The sequence below is a fragment of the Stegastes partitus genome, unplaced genomic scaffold (genome assembly GCF_000690725.1).
Source record: "Stegastes partitus isolate 25-593 unplaced genomic scaffold, Stegastes_partitus-1.0.2 Scaffold3637, whole genome shotgun sequence".
Classification (NCBI taxonomy): Eukaryota; Metazoa; Chordata; class Actinopteri; family Pomacentridae; genus Stegastes; species Stegastes partitus.
In genome coordinates, this window is record NW_007581368.1 from 110,424 (window position 1) to 133,122 (window position 22,699).

Consider the following 22,699-nt stretch of genomic DNA (forward strand, 5'->3'; position numbering starts at 1 on the left):
TATCCCCACAGTGTCCCCCACAGTAGATGCTCTGCTTTGTTCTGTCTGACTGGCTCTCCTGTAGACATCAGTGACTCACAGCTGGATACAGCAAGAGTCTTCAGATGCTTGGAGAGACAGAACTGACCTAAAGGCCTTTCTGCTCTGTCCCTGTTGCACTGTGATGTGTGGATTGATCCTTGCCATCTACCAGTCACCTTGCAAAAGGAAAACCTTTTATCCAGCAGAGAAACTGCCATGAAGTTAACATAACAACCTAAATCTGCTTTGTTTCCTTTTCGTTTGCTGCTGGGAAATTTTTACAGTGTTTACCAACATAAAGGCACAGATTTTATACATTAAATCCTAAGAAATTTGGTCATAAATGAACCATCTTGTCCTTCAGATGAATTTCATCCTTTTTAATGTCATAATTTTTTAATCATGTCCGTGCTAATGGCATGCTATTACATTGATTTTGGCCCATTCTTTTTGGGTTATGACAGTTTTTGTTCTTCTGCATCCAAAAATGTTCCAATTTAATGTTGGGCGGTCTGGATAGCTGCTGCTCCAAGTAATAAACTGAACAATCAGTCAATGGAATAAAATGATGTGAAAAGTCCCTGAAACCTGCTTCCATCAAATCGAAAGCAGACGTACAGAATTTAACCTTCGTGTCTCAAATGAACCTTTTCTGTCTCTTTTTCATCAGCCACGAATGGATCAATATTTCAATCAGATGGAAAAAATCGTCAAGGAGAGGAAGACGTCATCTCGGATACGGTTTATGTTACAGGACGTTATAGACCTGAGATTGGTGAGTGTGTGCTTCTGATATTTGTTTTCACTGCACAGATGTAGAGAGTCCAACATCATGCCTGGGCGAGGTTCATGTTGCTTTTTTCCCACGGAGGTTTATTTCATTGATTTCTCTGACCTCCTGGAACATGGTCATATTCTGCTAAATTGGTATCTACTACACATCTTGGGATTGAATTTTAACACATTTTCAGACAGGCTGATGGGAGAAACGTGTTGAAAAATACGCTGTAGAACAGAAGCAAACCTTGGCCTCAAGCATATAAAACACCTTCTTGTTTATGCGCTTGTTGACTGAGGTGCTGATCACCTATTTCTGCTTGTAACACATAAGGGTTTTTATTGAAGGGGAAATAAACCTGTGTTAATACTGTAAAATGTTTTAGACGTGTGCACCCAAAGCACATTAAACATCAGTATAGTAAGCACGGCGTTCATAAACAGCTTAAAGTAGTGAATTAGCACAGAAAAAGCACATGATTAAAATGCTGTCAGTGTTTATGTTCTTCCACTAATTAGACATCAGTGTGTATTTAGTTCAGTATACCACAAACATTATAAGCTGGCATTAACTTTGTTGTGTACATTCTGATCCTGATAAACTCTGTCGATGTTAAACAACACAGTAAAATGTGATGACTTAGTCTTCAGAGAGTCCTGCTACACAAATATTTGTGCTTCTTGACATTTGTTTGAGCAGAGGTTCAGCCATGTTAGGGACACACTGATGAACTGGCCAGCCTGTGTCAAGAGAGCGCTGTGAACGGCAGCAGGTGCACATGTAGTCTAAGTGTTTTCAGCAAAGTTTATACAACAGTCATGACACCAGACAGCCATATAGACAGCTGTTACTTATGGTAATTTTTCTTTTTTTTTTTATTAAAAAGAGGCCATTTCAGGTCAAGTCCGACATTTTACTGCAAAAACAAACATTTATATTCATGTAATTAGTTAAATATTTCACCCCTACTTTGAGTGCATTAAAATAGTCTGCTCTACATTTTAGTGGCTTCTGTGTAACCATTGATATTGCCTTGCACATATGTTCACATTCTGTTCCTGTACACTGCACCGCTTTGACACCTACAGATTTATACATATGGGTAAACACAATCATCAGCATACTCCGTTTTGTATGTTTTCTCTCATTCCCTACATTTTTTTCAAGTTAGAAAAGATTCTCTTTATCACAATGCATGCTCAGAGATCTTTTCCACATGCACACACACATGCATACACACATACATACATACATTCTCACTCACACACACACACACACACACACACACACACACACACACATATTTTTTATATATATATATATACACATACATATATATATATTTTAAAGATAGATATTTTTATATTTATATTTATATATTAAAGGATTTTTTTACCTGAGAAGTTAGGCAAAGTATGATGTTCATTTGTACGGAATTCGTTCAGAAATGAAGAATTTAGCTGTTTTGTTGCTTTAACCTGAATTAGAAGCCCAGCAAGACTGAATTTTAGCTTCAGCTAGATGCCCCTTATACATTACATCAGATGCGTTGTTTTTTCTACATGCAATCATAATTTCCCACCTAAATAAAGCAGTAAATAATAGAAAATACTTTTTGGGCCCACAACACTGGTGAGCAAATGTAGGGTGTGAGAGAAAGAGAAACAAACAAGGAGTGAATGACTTTACGCATGTCATCTTGTGCTTTTCCAATAGAAACATCTGCATTGATTAAACTAAGCACCGTCCTTAACTTTTACCTAACACAAGCTGTTCGAATCAATGTCACTGTCTAATACAGAACACTGGAAACCGACTTGAGCCCTGCTGTGCAGCGCTGCTGTCAAATTTGAAATTAAAATGAGCAAGGTTACTTTGGCTGTGCAAGGATCCACTTTGTTTAAAAAACAAAACCTCCATGATCAGTGTCACGGACAGGCACAAATATTAATAGCAAATTATTGGTTGTCATGCAATTTGAAACCGATGCCCTTGTTAGCACGTCTGCCTCTCAGGGGTAATCACTGACTGATTCATTGGTGATTTTCCTCTGTGATTGACATCTGATGAAACTGGCAAATATTCTCAAGAGAAATTGAAAATTATTTGGGCTGTCGTTTAAATTGGCTCAGATCAAGAAATCAGCTTAAACCTACTGAATGTGATGCTTGGTTCAGTTTGGGAAGTAACTGTATTACTTCCTTTTTTCCTCCAGCACAACTGGGTGTCCAGGAGAGCCGACCAGGGCCCAAAAACCATCGAACAGATCCACAAGGAGGCTAAGATTGAAGAGCAGGAAGAGCAGAGAAAAGTGCACCAGCAGCTGCTCTCCAAGGACAGCAAGAGACGGCCAGGTCAGGCCTGCAGTCTAAATCCTCTTTAAGGCTTAGAATCACATCGGCACAGCTACAGTGACTCAGGAAGCCTGCAAGCGTACAGGCAGACTTCCTGTCCCTATAGCCTGCAGAGATGCTATTGTGCCCAACAGCAGACAGGAAGCCCCCTACTCCCTCCCATCTGTTAACTTACCTATAATATTTCACCACATATAGCAGATACAGTGAAACATGTCAACCTGGCAACCCCTATTTTGACTGAAAAAAATAGCACTAATCTTGTTTTTCTGTCTGTATGTGTTGGGTTCCTTTGGTCCTGTAGACCCGCGAGAACAAAGAGAGCAGAGAGATCAGCGTGTGCAGAGAGAGGAGACCTGGAACACTGTGCCTATGACAAAGAACAGCAGGACCATCGACCCCACTAAGATCCCAAAGATCTCGAAGGTGAGACATGCTGCCAAGGCTGGTTGTGGTCAAAAATAGGCTTCAGCTGGCGGATACAGCGCAACCAGCCTAATATGAGGAATACAACATTTTTACATCACAGTGTCGTTCAATTCGTGCATTTAATCAAACCCTCTCATGTCTTGATACGTTTTACTGCAAGGACCCTTAAGAGGAACTGCAGTCCATCAAACAGTTGAAACTGCTGTCTACTGCTGCTCCAAACAGTTTATTTGCTCATATGGCTGCATATCTGGTGGTTACAAATACATAAATTGTCATAAAATAGAATAAATCTTGGAACCAGGACAGTGTGTATGTGTGAGCACAGGAACATTCTTCTTTTAAATCATGTAAAAATTAGTTAAGCTGAAGATAAAATGACAAAAGTTGTGATGATAGGCACCCTGAAATTAAAATGAAATTTAAAAAAAAATTCCCCGGCTGCTCTACCAGTACAGTATTACAGTTTCAGGCAGTGTAGGTTTGCTGTACACTCTGACTGCACAGAGGTGATAGTGAGTGACCCACAGAGCCACAAAATGAACGAGGCGCAATTACTGATGTGACAGTGCGCATCAGTGAGTGCCACAAGCACAGTGTGATGAATGTCAGAAACTATTTTGCAGCGACTCTCACCTCTACTACTGCTATTGGCTGAACTGCAGGGTTCTGTTAATGCTGTAAAGCGCATACAGGTGTTTCTGTCACAAAAAAAATCACACATATTAGCTGTAATGTATTTTTAAAAATAATTAAAATTAATGTACAATCAATAACCTGGTCAGGATTTGCTGAGGTGATACAGAAGCGTATGATTATACATGATGTTAAAATCATAAAGGTGTACAGATAAGCATGTTTCCTGTCTGTGATATCATACCCTGATTATAAATATTCCCAAGATAATACTCATGAGAGGGGCGCTGGTGCACGTAATATACTCAGTGACTAATATGTGTTAATGATGTGACACAGACCAGACATTTAGTGGAGTTATTTGGCTATGAAAAGACCCCTTAGGTACCAGTGGATGTCTGACGTAGATGTCTCGATAAAAGCCTGTATGTTGCTGCTTCGGACTACGAAATCATCCATCCTGTCAACAGTTATCAGTGATGACATCAGAAATAACCACTGATTAAAAACCTATCACTGATCCCTGCCAGACCAAACACAACCTTTTGCTGTAGTATTTGTCACACTCAATCTCAGTTGAACATTGTCAGGTCTGCATTGTAACTTAGATAAATTGGTGTGGAAGCTTCTCATGTCCTGACAAGTTTGTCTCATGTTGATTAATTTTTTTTTCAATGTCAGTCCCACACTTGCTTACAGCAGGTTGTTGCCCTCTCTCAGTGGAAAGTTTACGTACGCTGCAGATAACTGTTTACGCCACATAGATGAATCTTGTGGATCATCTTAACTGAGCTGTGTAAACAAACTTTCCCAGTTTTCATCAGATCTACACTTTCTTTTTAAGGCTTTTCATGTTCAGCAGTGTATCCACTTTGTCCCCCTGCTGGATGTGTGAGGTACTGCTGTGCAACAACAGTCATTTCTTTCTTTGTCTTTTTGGAGCTCCCCCTGCTGGTAGCACTCTGTCAACCGTCACTGTTATTTGAACACAGAGGGAGGCACTCATTAACTCCACCTTTGAGTTTTTTCACTTAAAAAAAAAACTGTTTAGTACGGATACAGTATGATGGCTACTTTTAATTGTTTAAGAACTGAATAACAGTTGTGGCCCAATGCTAAAAAAGAAGCTTATGTTTTATTGCTGAGCCTGTTGAGAGCTTAAAGTGAGGGAGAAACGTGTCTGTAGATTTGAGTCTGGGTGTTATATTTCCTTGTCATGTTTTTTTTTACTATTGTGCCATTGTTTAAAGCAAAAATACTCAAGCTTGTGTTTTATGACTGATTCTGCAGCCTCAAATGGATGAGAAGATCCAACTGGGCCCACGGGCTCAAGTCACGTGGGTGAAGGGCAGCAGTGGAGGAGCCAAAGCCAGCGACTCGGGTGAGATGGCACAGAGTGAGATGAAACATCATTACATGAGCAAGATTCAGAGAAATGACACAGAACTGAGTACATGGCGAAAGCACTGTTCTTCACACAGTCCACGACTTTTCATCTTGTTTCTCAGAGGCCCATTCTCTAAATCAAAACACCAAAACTGATAAGTATAGACTTCCAAACTTGGCAGTTTTTCTTTCCAACATCCCTCATCTTTCTGTCTCTCTTAGTCAGCTGATGACGTGTTGACATTAAACATCTACTTAAACTGTTTGACAATCAAACGTTTTATAAATAATCGGGTATTATGGTCAGATTCGAGCCACAAACACTCAAGTTTAGACAACAGGATGTCCAACATGCTTCAAGAGCAGATTTTTTTTCAATTTTGAAAACACAGCCTGAGAAAGAGGTTCAATCCCTCCTTGCTTTCTTATTTTCGCACACATGACCAGTTGCTGGAATAGGAGAATGTGAATGTTAGATTGTCTGTTTGGGAAAGTCAATCAAATTGTCAGGAAGCTGTAGGGGAGTTAATTTCAGACAATGTTCAACCATCAAACGGACACTTTTTGAAACATACCTTGAGCCTTAAGTTTACGGAAGAATTTTTTTCCTTAAATTCAATTTAAAGTTTAAATACACTGACAAATTTAGCCCTCTGACTGATTTGAACTTAAATCTAGTCATCTGTGATCATTTCTCTCAGTTTGTTGGTTATATATGTTTTTTATATTATCCTGATTACAGAATTGTCACGGACAGCTGGTCTCAACCGTTACTCTGCACTGCAGTCCACACCCTCGCCTCAGCCCTCCACCACACCTCCACAGAATCCAGACTATGACTCCAGGAGACCTCTGGGAAGGTAAAAGGCAAATCTAGCTCCTCCTGATCATTGCTCTTTCCTTCTGTCGAGTTTGTCTTGGAGATCCTCATGCATAGTAGCATCCTGATGACTGATTTGTTTGCTTTTCCCTCCCGCTCAGCGGTCGCAGCAGTTCAGGCAGAGAGCGCAGTGAGAAACCCCTGATCTCAGGCCCGCCGGCGTCACGACCCGGACCCTTCGTCAGGGGAGGCAGTTCAAAAGAGCTGCTGGAAAGTCAAAGCCCAGAGGAGCCACGAAGAGACCGAGAGCGAGAGGGAGCTGAGCCCCGGAGACCGAGTGTCACGGAGGATAAAGCAGAGCCGGAGCGCAGCAGAGTCAGGGAGCCTGGTGAGGACATGCTGCACAGACTGGGCAGATGACATGGTTTGATTGAGTGAAAAGAAGTAAAAACAATTGCTACAGCAAACAGACATTAAGAAATGAATCTTTCTAAAAAATACTGTTACATTTTTCTGCATGTGCAGATTTTTCAATTTGCCCTGCTTTTCCTTCCAGATTGCTTTAAATTCTGATTTATTTTTAGTCAGCCTTGTGTGCCCAGCATTGTGAATTTGTGATTTATTAAAACCAGATCAGAGTAAGTTGGTGTTTATGGGGGATTTAATCAGAGCAGATCAGGAAAAGATCTAAATCTTCAGGCAGAGAGACAAAATTGTGACTCTTGTTTGTATGTTGACAGTGAAACCTGAGCCAGTGGTCCAGACCCCAGACAGACCTGCCCTGTCTGAAGAGGAGATTGAGAGGAAGTCCAAGTCCATTATTGACGAGTTCCTGCACATAAACGATTACAAGGTACTGAGATTCCAAAAATCAGCTTTGTGTAAAGCTAATAGCACCTGAGCTCAGCGATTTTAGGTGCTAAAGTTTTAATTCACATCAAACATCCATCCATTATCTATACACCGCTTAATCCTCACTAGGGTCGTGGGGGCCTGGAGCCTATCCCAGCTGACTTAGGGTGAAGGCAGGGACACCCTGGACAGGTCACCAGTCTATCACAAGGCTACACTTAGAGACAGACAACCAAGCACATTCACATTCACACCTACGGACAATTTAGAATCACCCATTAACCTCAACATGTTTTTGGACCTTGTGGGAGGAAGCCGAAGAACCCGGAGAGAACCACGGGAAGAACATGCAAACTCCACGCAGAAAGATCCCAGGTGTCCTCACCGGGACGTGAACTGAATCACATCAAGCAATGATTTATTAATTTATGATGAAGTCATTTACTTTTTAAATAAAGTATTTTTGAGGCAGTTTAGTCATTTTGCCTTCAAGCTTTAGGATTACTCAGGATAACTTAATAGCATGAAAACTATTTAGCCTGTATAGTTTGTTTCTTTAAGATGTGTTTATTGAAGTGCTGTGTATATATTTAGGAGTAATTGCTAAAATAATAGAAATTAGATGCATGTATTGTTGTCATCGGGGTTATTCCATCTCAAGTCAGCACATTCTTAGAACAATTTCTGCTTGACCATCTCTGATTTGCCTGAAAATTTTATAGCATAATCTATGGATGTTTATAAAGATATTAATAAAGACATTCATAAAATGTTATTTATTGTCTATTTAAAAATTGCCCGTCAACCCACTGTTATCGTGTTTTTTCCTACACTGAAATTTGAGGCTATGTTTAGATGACAACATCTCAGGAACTATTGAAGATATTAGCCTGAAATTTCACATTTCACAGATACCATTTTTAATATTTATAGTTTATGATTTTAGAAAAAACGAAAATAAGGCCCCAAATGATGTGAGATGGAATAAACTGAATCTGATCATACTCCCTTGTTTTGAGCAGGAGGCTGTCCAGTGTGTGGATGAGCTCGACTTGGGCTCTCAGCTGAACATCTTTGTGCACGTTGGGGTGGAGTCGACCCTGGAGCGCAGTCAGATCACACGGGACCACATGGGCCAGCTCCTCTTCCAGCTGGTGCAGCAGGGAATCCTGCCTAAACCCCAGTTCTACAAAGGGTCAGTTCACTTGCTTAATGACAGTTTCTGTGGATGGGAAGCTGACAGTCTGCATGCCACTTGTGTTTTTCTGCAAAGTGGGAATATCGATTGAAATACTTCTGCACATAATAGATATTCGTTTTACCCTGTTTAATTCCATCCAAACTGTTGCTTTCTAATGATTATATGGCAAAAGTACCTTGAACATAAGAGTCCGTTTTTATTTGGTGCAGCCTTATTGAGAGTTGAGTGGGAAAAGAAAAATTTGAAAGTGTTCTGCCTGTGGTGGTACACCCCCCTTATTTTTATTTGGTGTCATGAGCTCTCTGTCGCATGTTAAATCAGAAATGCAAAGATATTCGAAGATTGATCATTTTCTAGCTTTGATAAAGAATTGTAAAAGAATAGATCTGTTCCAACTTGTAGCCATCATGTATTGTATTTTAACAATCTGTGAATGCAGTTGAAACACATTGGTAACTATGAGAAAAACTGAATCTGTCAAGGTGAATCTGGGGATATACTTTTAAACTAGGCAGTCAGAGAGCACAGCACTCACATTCAAGGCCAATGCATTATCTTGCAATTTTAAGCAAAGTGATTGAGAGCAAAAGTAAACAGATTCTTCCTTCCCTCTGGCTCCACCTCTCCACCAAGTGTCATGCAATTCAGCTTGGATGTTTTTGTGTAATCTTGCAGACAGACAAACTGCACTGAGAGCATACTTCTGTCTTGCCTCGGCAGAGAAAAAAACATTGGTGTGAAAATACTGTAATTTCTGAGTAGGCCTCTAGGTTGTTTTTTTTTTTTCTTCCATTCAGAAAGGGTTGTTTTTCTCTTGTTTTGTAGAGGATAATAAAATATCAACCAGAGTGCTGTTCACTTCCCTTTCTGATGTATTTTTCTGTGTACTCTGCTTTTTTTATATATATGAAAAGAAAACATTATTAAGCATTGTGTCTTTGGTCTTAGTCAGTTTTGTCGGTTCATCCCAACATATTAAACACTCTCAAACAAAAAGTAGAACAAAATGGCGGATGACAAGCAAAGCCGATTATTTCACATTTTCAGTGACTTAAACGTTTTCTTCTTCTTGACTGTTAACTACAATATTTTGTGCTCAAAATATAGATGCTTGACTGCTTTTTGGAACAGTACCATGTCTAAGCACCGCTGCATCCTCGTCTTTTCTCAGGTTTGCAGACACGCTGGAGCAAGCGGACGACATGGCCATCGACATTCCCCACATCTGGCTGTACCTGGCCGAGCTGCTCAGCCCTGTGCGATAGGAGGGGGGCTTCTCGATGAGAGAGCTCTTTAGGTACTGAAATGTGTGTTTTGTACTCAAATCAAAGGAACAGGTGGTGTGCTTTGTTCACTAAAAAAAAGTCCACCTTTTTATCAGTTGTGCTGTAGTCATCCATCACCAACATTTTCACCCCTTTTTTTTTTTATTTACCACCACTTAATGTTCACTCTTTCCCGTGAAGAGGATAATATTAACTTTCAAAGTCACAGACATATTATTATTTGGTTAACTTGTTTCTTGGTTTGCTATGTTTTGCATGTTTGCTTTAAACAAAGCTTTCTATAAAAGAAAAAAAAATGCATACTTAATCTGTCATCTGTTTTTTCACAGTGAATTAAGCAAACCTTTGCTTCCTGTGGGAAGAGCCGGGATCTTAATTTCTGAAATACTGCACATACTATGCAAACAAATGGTAAGCAACACTTTGATCTGTTGTTACTTTTCCCCCCTTTATACATAGATTGATTTTACCTGTCTTTTATTCTGAAGCCGGTGGAGGGTAGTCACTAGCTCAATTGTAGATCCAATTGTACGCACTTAATGTGAAATATATATCAAGACTAATGATAGATTAAAAATATATGTTATTCATTGGTGGACTACAGTGGATTTTTTGGGATCATTCATTCACGTGTATATTCCTATTTAGTAACAATTTTTTAATGTAAATCCCAGTGAAATCTACCATGCTACTTCAAGCAGCCACACATCAACATTGAGCAGATTAGCTATGCAAAAGAAAGCTATTTTTTCTTTTTTCTTTTTTTTTTTAAATTGTAATATTTATTTATTCAGCAAATAAGTACCTTGCATTATATTTTAGTATACATCTGCTTTTTACCATGTCAAAACTGGATGAATGTAGCAGAAGACAGCTGTGATGTTGTCTTGTCTTGTTTTCCACAGAGCCATAGGACTGTGGGTTCTCTGTGGAGGGAATCTGGCCTCAACTGGAGCGACGTTCTACCAGAGGGAGAAGATGTCCAGGCTTTCATCTCACAACAGGTCGGTGATGCAGGTCTCCAATCAAGTTATGACATTCAGTACTAGAGGAAAAGTCAACATTTACCAGCTGATGTAGCACAATTTCTAACATCTTCCTTTTGTTTTTCTCATCGTATCCCGTCCTCTCATCTTCGCACCAACAGAAACTCCAGTTCGTTCAGTCGGACAGCTCCAGTCCTGAGGCGCCTTTGTCTAAAAAGATCTTGGCCCCCGAGGAGCTGAGCCGACAGCTGGAGAAACTCCTCTTGGAAGACATGGCCAGTGACGAGCAGATCTTTGACTGGGTAGAGGTATGAGAAGCAACATTTCTCTGGAGCAAACATCACAAAGACGCTCGTTTATAATTTGTTATTAACTGTTAAACATTAAAGAGTGGCATAAGAAACAGCCATCATGTGTGGATTTTTTTTGTTTGTTTTTCGTGTTGTTATTTGCCTTTATTTACTCCAGACAGTGTTACTGACAGCAGTGTCTGATACTCACACATTTGCACCTGGAAGCTGCCTAGTACAACGTCGGGTGTTGAAGGCTTTTCCTCAAGGGCACCTCAGTGGTGTTGTTTCACATTCCTACTCAGATTTCCAAAATGTTTACTTCTAAAACAGTGCTGGTGCTGATGGGAGCCACAAAATAACTTTTGAGTTGAAATGTTTTTTAGAGCTTAACCCATAAATCAGATCATTTCTGGATTATCGCAGATGTGGTGGCTGAAGATCAACAGCAGAGAAAAGCCCAACTAGTTCTGTGGTCAATTAAAAACAGAGGCAATGTAAAACTGAGTATATTGCTGGCCAAAGTAAAAAGAAACCCACAAATCTCAGGGATCCATATTAAGATTTTTGTTTATCTTATGTGTGTGTGTGCGTGTGCGTGTGTGTGTGTGTGTGTGTGTGATCTGTATCGACTTCATAAATCCACGCTATCATTTTTTACAGAGTGGAATTTAGTGCATCACAAATGAACTAGTAGATGTGACACAAGTCCAATGAGTGATTTTTATTTGACCTGCTATTATAGCAGCTGATTCCCCACAGGTGGGCAGCTGTGTTAGCACACTGATACCAGGGCTAGTGTTTAATGCCTCTTGTTTACCTGTGAAGTATGTTAAAGCAAGACACTGAGTCCCAATTACTCCTGTTGGTCAGACCAGCACGTTATACGGTGGCTTGCTGCCATTAGTGTATGTGTGAATAAAACTACAAAGCACTTTAGATAAATGTGCTACATCAATGTCCTTTTACCGTTTTACAGCTGTTCTTGCTGTGACTCAGACAGTCTAGTTCATAAGAGAGCAGAGCACCAGATCCTGCCTGGACAAGTAGCTGTCAGATGACTGGGTGGATAGCAGAGCGTAACAAGGCTGCCATGGTTGAAGTTGGAAAGTTTGTATGGAAGACATCATCCACAAAAAAATACTACACGGTGCAAAGAAAAATCATTGCAAACACTTTTCCTGTTGTATACACAGTTATGTGGACATGGAGGATTTCTTTTTACTACTCCACAGTCCAGGTATCCCACTTGTGTATCCTGAACAAGACATGGTGCTTCATTTGGCGCCTATCATGTTGTGTTTCTTTGAAATGGTTTCCTGTTCTTCAGCACCATCGCTGCCAAGCTGAGCCACATGACACTGACAAACAGTTTTGTTTCCCCCCCCACCCCACCCCCTCCTGTGCTCCATTTCCCAGGCTAACCTAGATGAATCTCAGATGAGCTCGTCTCCCTTCCTGAGGGCTCTGATGACAGCTGTGTGTAAGGCCGCAGTGAAAGGTAAGCACTCCAGCACCTGGAGGAGACACTTCCCCGTTCTGCTGAAGTCGCACCGCTGATTGCAATATTTACACTCTGCCAAACCCTGAGCGGAGCAGCTCGGCATGCTCTCACTCTGCCTCCTGCCTTATTGCACAGATGATAACACCAGCTGTCGAGTGGACACGGCCATCATCCAGAGGAGATTGCCTGTATTACTCAAGTACCTTAACTCAGACACTGAGCGACAGCTGCAAGCACTTTATGCACTTCAGGCGCTGATCGTTGCCCTCGATCAGCCTCCAAGTAAGTACTGCATCATAGTTTACTCCTCCTAATGACTCTTGTAGATACAGTTTTCCTTACACCTTCCTTTTTTTTCCCTCAGTGATAACAATTGTGAAAACTGTTAAATCCATTTCTTAGCTGTATAAATGTAGAGAATGTAGCTGGTCTAAAGCTGATGATTGTGACACCTGATTTTCAGCAGCAGAGTAAGTTTGCATTGTTGTCAGAAGATTGCAGATGTCATTCTTCTTCTTCAGTTCTGGTTTCCAATTAAAACCCTTATGGCTAAATTTCGCCAATATTACAACTTGCCACTGTGTAGCATAGAGCAGCTTCAGTGTTTGAGCAGAGTTATAGGTGAGTTGGTGTGCTCTGGCTGCAGCGAGTGGGAAGGAGTGAGTCGAGTGAGAGGCAGGGACTTCGTGCACAGTCCAGAGGAAGCAACAGCGTAAAGTTTACATTGAAGACATTTTACCGAGAGAGTTTTTCCCAAAAAAAATGACTTCCAAATGTGGGATTTTGATACACAGAAATGAGTTTTTAGGGGTTTAATCAGTGACTGGAGAGGGAGTTTAATCACTTGAGGCATCATTACAACTTGGGCACCTTTGCATTCAAGCTACAGTCAGGTTCCTTATGAGTAATAAAGTGATTTAATCTACTTACAGAAAAAAGGTAGTTGTATTTTGGTTGTATGGACAAGCAGGTGGACAGTGCTGATAGTCGGTACTTGTGCACAATAAGCTGAATGCAGTGACATTTCCAGATTTCAGCAGAGAAGGTGAATTACAGCAATAAGCACAGAAGATCTGAAGGCAGATTTATTTTCTTTGTGTGTAAAACATGGAAAATATAGTGATGCTGCTATTGATGTGATGCACAACACATGCGTTTCATCGTGCTCTGAATATGTTTTATCTTGTTCTGCTGATTTCGATTCACATGTAATGAAAGTATTACTGAGCTGTAACACTTTTCCACAGTCTTCAGATTTGACACCAGCACGTTTAGCTTCCATCACAGTCGTGTAAAACAGGTCTGACAGGAGCTCTACACCGAGGAGGTGCTACATTGCACAGAAAGTCTAGTACAGCTCATCAACATTTTAACCATACCTGACTGCTGCACACACTGCATATCACACAAGCTTCACATGTATTTCAGCTTTGTGTGCCTAATTTCATGTGATGAAAACCTGTCAGAGGGCAGCAGGCTGACGGTTAAAAAAAACTCCCTCTGTCTTGCAGACCTTCTCCGGATGTTCTTTGACTGTCTGTATGACGAGGACGTCATCTCGGAGGACGCTTTCTACAAGTGGGAGACGAGCAAAGACCCTGCCGAGCAGCAGGGTAAAGGCGTGGCCCTCAAGTCTGTCACGGCCTTCTTCACCTGGCTGCGGGAGGCGGAGGAGGAGTCGGAAGACAATTGACGAGGGAGACACCCGGGGACACGACGTAGTAGAACTGCATCCTTACAGTAGAACAAACTTTCAAAATGGGTGCGTGGGCAGGACGACATGTTTACGGCTGGAATTTTTTTCTGCGGTACGGTTCTGAAACATGCCGCCATTTTGAGTTTGGATTCCAACGGCGGAAGCACTAAATACCTGTATTATACATAGAAAATATTTTTGTTTTAAATTTTAACTTACTTTTCTTTTGTTACTTTTTAAGAAGAGACTTAAAAGATACATAGGTTCTGGACTCTTTAATTTATTATTTTTTTAAGGACTGCAAATATGAAAGTTATTTAACATTTGCAGATGCTCACAATGAGAACAAGACAACAAATAACAATATAATTAATTATGATAACAAAATAATAATTGTGAAATAAATAGCCTCCCTGGATTCCACACTGTTTGGTTTAAAACAGGGTAAAGCAAAATTATTTTGGGATGAAGGGGAAGCAGAGATTTAAAAAAAAAAAAAAGGAGTGAATGCACAGGAACTATTAATGTTGTCCAAGGTCAAAGGTTATCTTGTAATAACCACAAAGTGTTTCCCTCAGCCTTGGCTTGCTCTGCGTTGATTTGTACATACGCCTCATGAGAGGTAAAGGTATGCATTCAAGAAGCGATGCAAAGTCAGTCCACAGAACTGTCACACAAACGCAGACGAACAAACCGGATACATTCAGATGACATGAGCAAAAATGCAACTTTAAAAAGCAAATGGCCAGGGTCGCTGAACATGAAATGCTTGTAATACTTAAGACCTACGGAGCAGACTAAAGCTTGTAAATACATTAAAGACAAAAAAGGTATTTAAAAAAAAAAAACCTGCAGATTCTCATGATTTCTTCTTTTGGGTGTTGAAGGTGTTTACTTAATGTGTGATGTGTGCCTAATAAACTGAGCCGGTGTTTTCAGTTTTCCCATTTTGGACCAAGAAAAGCTGATTGATCTGACTGGAAGGAGCAGCTGGAGTCTCTGGAAGCCATTGATTTGGTCTGCTGAGCCCCTGGAGCATCAACAATCACGATGGATTAACCTACAATCAGTGTGCTGGCTTTGAAATTGTTGTGCTTCTTTTCTTTCTTGTGTCTGACACATACGGTCGTATTTATTTCACAATGTCAATGCAGTCACATGCCTATCTTATCACCAGATGTGGTTTGACTGTTTGGATCTCTTCGTTTATTAAGTTTTCTTGATGGATTGCCTTACAACCTAAAAAACACTAGAGCTAAAATGATTTAATCGATTATATCAATCAACAGAATTTATTGACATCATTGAAGTCTCTTTTTTTTCCAGCAAAAAAGCCAAATATTTTTTAGATGCAGCTTCCTAATCGTGAGAATTTTCTGCTTTTCAGATTGTTGATTGAACTAAATCATTGTTAAAGTCACCTAGCGCTTTAGAAGGAATTGAGAAAATGATCGGCAGTATGTTCTAAAATTATTATAGTTACTTGTGTATTGTTAGATCTGATTACTTTGCCAGCATTAGCCTCTTTTTTTTTTTCCAGGTTCCACTAATTTCTGGTTGTCAACGTGATTTTCTATGGAGAGTGTCATGTTCCTTGGTTAGCTAAATCAAAATACTCAACTTTTCTGGTAATATTCAAAGTTTAATGTGTCGTTTACGTCACTAATTAGCCAGTAATACACTTTTTCTATTGTTGGTATGTAAAAACTACAACTCCCATGAGTTTTCACCTTAGACATTTAGTTGAAGTCTCATCACTGCTGTAGTTTTTGAATGCAGATAAAGTAATAATTGGTTTGTCGTGGTTCAAGTAATGAGCGCTGACCATCTCAGTATTGCCTCTGAGCTTTTTAGGTAGAACACTAAAAAAAAGAAAAATCTTTATGAGTAAATACATTGTTAGCTAGCCTGTTTCCCAGTCAACAGAATTGACATTAGATGTATCTGCATTGCATTTCAGACTTAAAATATCAATAATTACATTTCAGAAATACCCATTGAGTATGAGAAAACTAACTCTAGACATGAAATCTGAATTCCAGAGTTCTTCATTAAAATTCATTAGTCAAAACTCAAATGAAAGATATCTTTAACTCAGCATTAATGTGGATATCTCAAACCACGGTATTACTAGCTTAAGTTGAATTACAAATATCTGTATTTGTAGTTATGACTAGTCAAAATTATGAACATATCTAGAATGTAAATTATTGCTAACAGGAATATACAAATGAAAAATCATCTAAGGAGATTGGGGAGGGGAAAAAAAGTTTTAATTGTCATTATACTTTGTATTTCTAAAACATGTTCGATTGTTCAGACTATTTTGAAAGGTCTGCAGTAACAATAGGAATTCTGACTGGTCAGATCCAACTTTGTTTGTCAAACTAATTACTAAGTAATAATTAATAAGTAGTATTCTACTTTATAGTTTGTTGTCACAGAACCATAAAAAATATTCTCTCTGTGGCTTATTTTGATTTTGATTCCTTACATATATTTGTGGGTTGATTGTTTGGTTTCTTGGTGTCTTGATATTTTAAAAGCCATTGCATGTTTTCTTTTCTCTCTTTTTCTTTATTTTATTTTTTAATAGGCATGAGGGTTTTTCTATCTTGTTCTCTTTTTTGTTTATTTTTGAAGCTTTTTGTTGCTGTTTGTCTTATTTAGTTTTTTTGTTGTTGTTTCTTATTTTTTTGTTTTCTATTAGGCTTTTTGTTGTAATTTTACTTAGTTGTTCTCAATAGCCAAAGTTTTTTTTTCTTGTTTTCTTTTTGCCCCGATAATATCTTTTGTGTTAGTTTGCGTTAGTGTATTTCTTGTGTGTGTGTGTGTGTGTGTGTGTGTGTACAGTTTGCTTTGTTTTAATTTGAAAGCCATTTAGTGTTCTGCTCTTTTTTCTGTCTTTTTTTTTCTTTTTTGTTTTTTTGACAGCCGTTACAGTGTTTTGTATTTTGCCATTTATTTATAACAGCGAACAACAGTTTTTCCTCTTGTGTGTCATTTTTTTGTATGTTTGTTGTATTTTTTTTCTTTTTTATTTAAGGGGCATGCCATTTTTTATTTTTTGTTTATTTTTTATTTTTTTGTCCGTTTGCTTTTTTGTGTTTTTCTACAGCGATTACAGCCTTTTTTTTTTTCTTTTTTTTTTTTCCTTCTTGAATTTTTGTTTCTTCTGGACAGCCATTACGGTTTGTTTCGTCTTTCTGCTGGTTCTCGTCGCCTCGGTTGTTTGCCGTTTTGTTTTGTTTTGGTTTTATTGGCCAGCCGTGACTGTGGGAATCCTTCGACGCACCGTGTGACGCTGCACGCTGCCTACCAACGGTCCTAACGGGGCGGGGCTCCTAAACAGAGAAACCGAAATAAAGGATCGTGCAGAAATCTACCCCAAAACATCTCACTTTCCCCAAACAAGTAAGAGGTAAGTTTGCTCCGCATTATGGTATAATGTTTGCTAAACATGCAGTTGCACAGATTCGATGGTGTAAATGAAAACACGGCTGGCCGGCGCTCTTTACTCCATGCAACTGAGATGAATTTCATCTGCCTTGTGCGACGCCATCACTGTGTGTATAAACCCACGGACAAAATGGCGAAATGGCAGAAATTTCGTGGCTGCTCGTCCTCCGGCTCGTATGAACGCGGTAGGAATGTGTCGGGGAAAGGCTGCAGGATGAAGCCGGACTGCGGTGTCGCCGTCCAGAAGGTGGTCTGCATTTTTTTTCTTTTTTTTTTTTGCGGAATTCAAACTGCACCTTTTCTCCACTATCACGCTGATAGGCCTCAATGAATGAAGTGGGTTTGGCAGCAGCAGCGCCATTTTTAACCACGCACGTACACAGAAACGGGCCTCGGAGCGGTGCCGTGCTAATGCCCAAAGCTCTTCTGTCTTTTTCAGGTAAATCTCCTGTGATGCCGATTCGCCGAGCTGCAGCCACTCCGACCCAGGAGAAGGCCCCCTCCTCAGGAGCAGAGAAAGGTGAGGTTGGGGTCGTCAGTCACCTCAACGGTGGACCCGTGAACGCACCATCATCCCCGTCTCAACTCTCAGGACACACTGGTCCACTTTTCACTTTTTCTCTGAGCACAGAACAAACACAGCTGTTGTTTAAGACAGTGTTTCCACAGTTCCAGTAGTATAGTAGTAACACCTACAGAGAGGTGTGTGTTTTATTTAAGTTAAAACAAGATTTTGCAGCATGATGTATTACACCTGAATTTAGCCTAATTGATCAGCTTCTCTTACTTTATTTATACTAGTTGCACATTTAGAAGTTACATTTTTGGGTTCAACTATAACAGAGTTTAACAACAGCTTCTCTGCACCATTGTGTCAAAAATGGATGGGGGGAGGGATGTCTATTATGCATGCACAAGTTCAGGTTTTATTCTTTCTACCTTATTTTCAATGGTTCCTCAGAGCCTGAAGCCTCCTCAGAAGAGTCGCCCTCTGCTGACGAGGAGCAGGTTGCATCTTCGGCCGCAGCAGCCGAGGGCGAGACAGCAGGCGACGCGGAGCCCACCGAGAATGGTGAGAAGGCCGACGAAGGAGCCGCTGCAGAGAAGGAAGGGGAAGGCACAGAGAAGAAAGAGTGAGTCTCACCAGAGAGATAATCTGCAAGTGTGAACACTGCGATATTTCACTCTGATAGCACTTTTATCTGTTAATATGATCCTTACCTCTGCTGGATAACAGCAGACTGCTGCTCTCGGGGTTGCAGTGTTGCATTTCCCAAAACATGTGACCTGTCTCAGGTGCATTCGTGTCCTGTATCGTAGCTGTCAGACAGATGTGCCCGCAGTCTCGGAGGAGTCCAGGAGGAGAGGACATTGGCATCGTGACTGTCTAATGATTTGTTAACACCTCAGTCCGTATTTTGAAACTCGAAGAAATGGCAGCGTTATCCACTTCAAGCTTCTCACATTTGTTTTGCCCACTTACGCGACAACAAAGTCACTTTCGGTGTCAGCGACTAGATTTTTTTGGGCCAGTAGCAAGTCTCATGGACTTTTTTTTTTTTTTTTTCAGAAATCACGGTAGTATGAGGAAAGTTTTAAATACTTAGTTTAGCTGTAGCTGTGGGGCACTTAACCTTGTGGTTTTTTTTAAGTTAATAACTTGTAACTTTGGTCCTCCTCCTTCTCTTCTCCCAGACCTTGACAAAGCAAACCTTCACCTTTTTGTGCACATGGATCACTAGCATTTCAGTTCAGTCAGGGTCAAATTTACCATGGTGGTCATTAAGACAGATGTTCTGAAACTTCATTTTGTCTTTCCCGTCGGTGACAATCGGACAAAGTGACAAATGCAAGGACTGCGCGGCTGGACAGTGCGCAACACACTGCTATGTTCTCCTACTAAGGTGAGGATGTGATAAAGATAAGGGTGGTAACAATCACAGTGAAATATCGCTTCTAGAGAACCGACTAGCTTCACTGAAACTTGTGCTTTGCTCCTTTTTTGGCGACAGGTTGAAGGACGGCTACAAGTATGAGAAATCCAAAGTGAAGAAGGTGAAAAGGACGATTCCTGCGTGGGCTAGTGTCACCGCCAGCAAAAAGGTTCCCGTTACCAACTTTGCAGGCACTCAGAACAAAGTGGATAACATCCTCATTGAAGCTATCACGGTGTGTGAAAACTTTTGCGTCGCTCGGCACGGCTGCCAGCTTAGTTGTTTTTGCTTGCTGTTTAAAGGGATTTTCTTGTCTTTGCAGTCTTGTAATGACAGATCGGGGGTTTCATACCAGTCGGTCATGAAATATATTGTGAAAAAATACCCGGGGATGGAGCTTGACAGGAAGAAGTTCCTTATCAAAAAAGCAATGAAGAAACACATAGAGAAGGGCACTATCAAACAGGTAAAGGATGTTATTTGTTTAGCTACTTATATGTTGGGATATAATCAGAAGCATGAGCTTGTTGCTTTGTGGAGTGAAATGTACGTTCTGTTTATTAAAATTTGTAGAAACCTCAGAAACATGTCAGCCCTGCTTACTACTGTTTTTCCTTCATCTCTCACACAGCTAAAGGGGAAAGGCCTTTCAGGAACCTTCACCATTGGGAAGCAGACTCCCTTGACTAAGGTATGTCACACGAGAGATGCTTTACTGTATCTCTGTAGGAAGCAGGAACTCCCTTGTTTGTTGCTTTGCTGCACCAAATAGCTGTTTTTATACTTGAGTCTTTGTACAGATGAAACTAATGGGGTATAACATGCTAATTCATGAGCTTGAGAGGAGCTGGGAGTTTGTTGCTGTCAGATGAAGTTGTGTTAGCAGGCTACATCCACACTGATACGGTTTCATTTAAACATGCTACTTTGTCATAGTAACGTGCCTTAAAGTTTTACTGTCGCCGTCTGTAGCATAAAACGAGCTGTCATCTGTCTGTGAGTTCCTGGCAGCTTAAGCTTGTTAATACTCACGCGAGACACTGTGATATATGTGGCATAACCGTACAGAGGATTGTGGGTCAGAACGGCCACAAAAGCACGCTGGCTTGCATGCTTCACAATCCGTCTGAATGTAGTAGGGACATCCCGGTGTATTTGTCGCACTACGTTTGATATGCTGTGCGTTGGGACATGCAAAATCTTTTTCAGGTGTATTATATGATAAAGTAGTGTGAATAAGACTTCTGGAAACAGTGATGCAAATGCTTCTGATTGGTCCTTACTGTCACTCTGTGTGTTGTATTTTCTACGTCTAACCAAACAACTCATATGTCCATTGATGCAAGCGGTCATGTGATATGCCCTTTTAGGTGTATTAGCACCCGCAGAGAATATTCCTGCTCATCTTGGCAATTTAATTTAAAATACGAACATATTGGCGTGGATGTAGCCTCTCTCTCTCCAGTCTCTGTGCTAAGCTAGGCAGCTCACTGTAGCTTCATATTTAGGTCATGAGCTACACTTTCATCTCCTCCATCCCTGATTGGACTGCAGTGTCAAGGGCTGAGGCATTTTCTATAGTGTCTGAGTAGTTAAATAGGACAAAGATTGTACTCAGGACCAGAATATCTTCAGTACATGATAACTGCACAACATTTATACTTGTGTCAAAGAAGTAGTGTCAACAGTTTTCTTCTCCCCATCTTTCCCTATGAGACTGGGACGTGTTTGGTTGTAATCGTCATGTCTGTAAATGGGTGGTGTTTTAGAAAGCCGCTCAGAAGCAGGAGTCTCTGGGAGACGCTCTTCCTCTCATCATCACTCGGCTCTGTGAGCCCAAAGAGGCCTCGTACAACTTGATCAAGAAATACCTGGAGCAGCACTTCCCCAGCCTCAACATCGAAAGCAGGTACAGCGCTTCACAGCTGACCGTTCCCCTGTTTTTAAGTCTGTAAACAGCCAGAGCTGCAAAAACTGATGTTTTTCATTACTAAGTCATTTATTTAATTTTAGCAAGTAACAGTTACAGCCTCCCAAAACATCAAACTTCAGAACTTTTGGCTTACTAATTCCCTTGTAACAGAAGATAGTTGATCTCATTTTGAAGTTTTTGTTCCGAAAGACTGCAAAACACATGAAGGTGCCCTACTTTTAAGACATGAATTCAAAGTAAAGCTCAATTACAGAATACATTATTGATTAAGTAACTGATTCGTCTTTAGGCCAGAAGTCCTGAAGTCAGCGCTGGTGAAAGCAGTAGAAAAAGGACATCTGGAGCAAATCACTGGGAAAGGAGCCAGAGGGACGTTTCAGGTAAACCTCATAACACTGTTTGAATTTGTTCCAAAATGAGTGAGACATACTGGTAAAGTGTCTATTAGCAAAAATTTATCTATCCTGGTGAAGAACAATTTGCAGTATTCTGCAAAGGTGGCCACTATAAACAAATAAAACTGACTCATTCATTTGCTCTGCATTTGTAAGCATCTAACAAAAAACACAAAAAGCTTACAAGATGCATTTTATTAAGAGGATAAAAAGCAAATCCTGCATCACATTTTATTGACTACCTGGTATTTCTCAGGTAGTCATGTAAGCAGTTGCATTCAGTTGCTGGTTCTTTGTTTTACTTGTTCGAGTGCAACAGAGATCTCATGTGTTAAAGCGTTCATATCTGACTGTTACAGCTCAAACGCACCGGCAACAAAGTCCTGCTGAAGGGCGGCGCCTTAGAAGACGCCATCACAGCCGCTATCACAGCCATGAATGAACCTAAAACCTGCAGCACCACAACTCTACGCAGATATCTAGTAGATGCCAACAAGGACAGAAAGGAGTACCAGTTAGGTAAGACTCCCGTTCTCTCTTTCTCTTTCTCTGCTTACACATCTTACATGTTCCTCACTTAGAATAGAATAGAATAATTTTTTATTTATCCCCAACTGGGGGAAACTTACACGCCACAGCAGCATCCAGAAATATAGAAAGAAAAGTACAAGAATATAGCAATCATTAATAATAATAGTATTTGCAGAGAGGATGTTTGAGTCTGCTGCTGAAGGAACTA

At 40.3% G+C, this 22,699-nt stretch overlaps 2 protein-coding genes across 5 annotated transcripts in view; both read left to right on the top strand.

Moving 5' to 3' along the window:
- eif4g3a (eukaryotic translation initiation factor 4 gamma, 3a) overlaps window positions 1-15,087 on the top strand; it is a 53,532-nt gene extending 38,445 nt beyond the window's left edge. Inside the window, 15 exon segments of the mRNA XM_008306267.1 lie at window positions 692-796; window positions 3,015-3,153; window positions 3,458-3,579; window positions 5,509-5,599; window positions 6,347-6,464; window positions 6,586-6,812; window positions 7,165-7,277; window positions 8,299-8,471; window positions 9,649-9,774; window positions 10,093-10,174; window positions 10,669-10,767; window positions 10,911-11,057; window positions 12,459-12,540; window positions 12,679-12,825; window positions 14,055-15,087. Coding sequence (XP_008304489.1) covers window positions 692-796; window positions 3,015-3,153; window positions 3,458-3,579; window positions 5,509-5,599; window positions 6,347-6,464; window positions 6,586-6,812; window positions 7,165-7,277; window positions 8,299-8,471; window positions 9,649-9,774; window positions 10,093-10,174; window positions 10,669-10,767; window positions 10,911-11,057; window positions 12,459-12,540; window positions 12,679-12,825; window positions 14,055-14,236 — 1,953 coding nt within the window. The 3' untranslated portion in view covers window positions 14,237-15,087.
- Window positions 15,088-17,574: 2,487 nt separating this feature from the next.
- On the top strand, window positions 17,575-22,541 carry LOC103375955 (heterochromatin protein 1-binding protein 3-like). 4 transcript variants are annotated; one of them, XM_008306268.1, is made up of 10 exons: window positions 17,575-17,660; window positions 18,138-18,218; window positions 18,660-18,831; window positions 19,540-19,602; window positions 19,711-19,867; window positions 19,955-20,098; window positions 20,264-20,323; window positions 21,402-21,541; window positions 21,855-21,945; window positions 22,320-22,541. In XM_008306268.1, exons 2-10 carry the CDS (start codon window positions 18,152-18,154, stop codon window positions 22,539-22,541), a joined length of 1,116 nt encoding a protein of 371 aa, XP_008304490.1. In that variant the 5' UTR covers window positions 17,575-17,660; window positions 18,138-18,151. The 4 variants fall into 4 exon arrangements, with proteins under 4 accessions (XP_008304490.1, XP_008304493.1, XP_008304491.1 ...); XM_008306269.1 differs by lacking the exon at window positions 17,575-17,660 and adding an exon at window positions 17,843-17,945; XM_008306270.1 differs by lacking the exon at window positions 17,575-17,660 and adding an exon at window positions 18,016-18,034.
- Window positions 22,542-22,699: the final 158 nt, after the last annotated feature.

Bases quoted from the DNA above. Each gene is read 5' to 3' on its own strand.
- LOC103375955 (XM_008306268.1), top strand. From the start codon at position 18,152: ATGCCGATTCGCCGAGCTGCAGCCACTCCGACCCAGGAGAAGGCCCCC. The intron at 20,324-21,401 runs GTATGTCACACG...GTGGTGTTTTAG, and splicing joins AGCAGACTCCCTTGACTAAG to AAAGCCGCTCAGAAGCAGGA. The intron at 21,542-21,854 runs GTACAGCGCTTC...ATTCGTCTTTAG, and splicing joins AGCCTCAACATCGAAAGCAG to GCCAGAAGTCCTGAAGTCAG.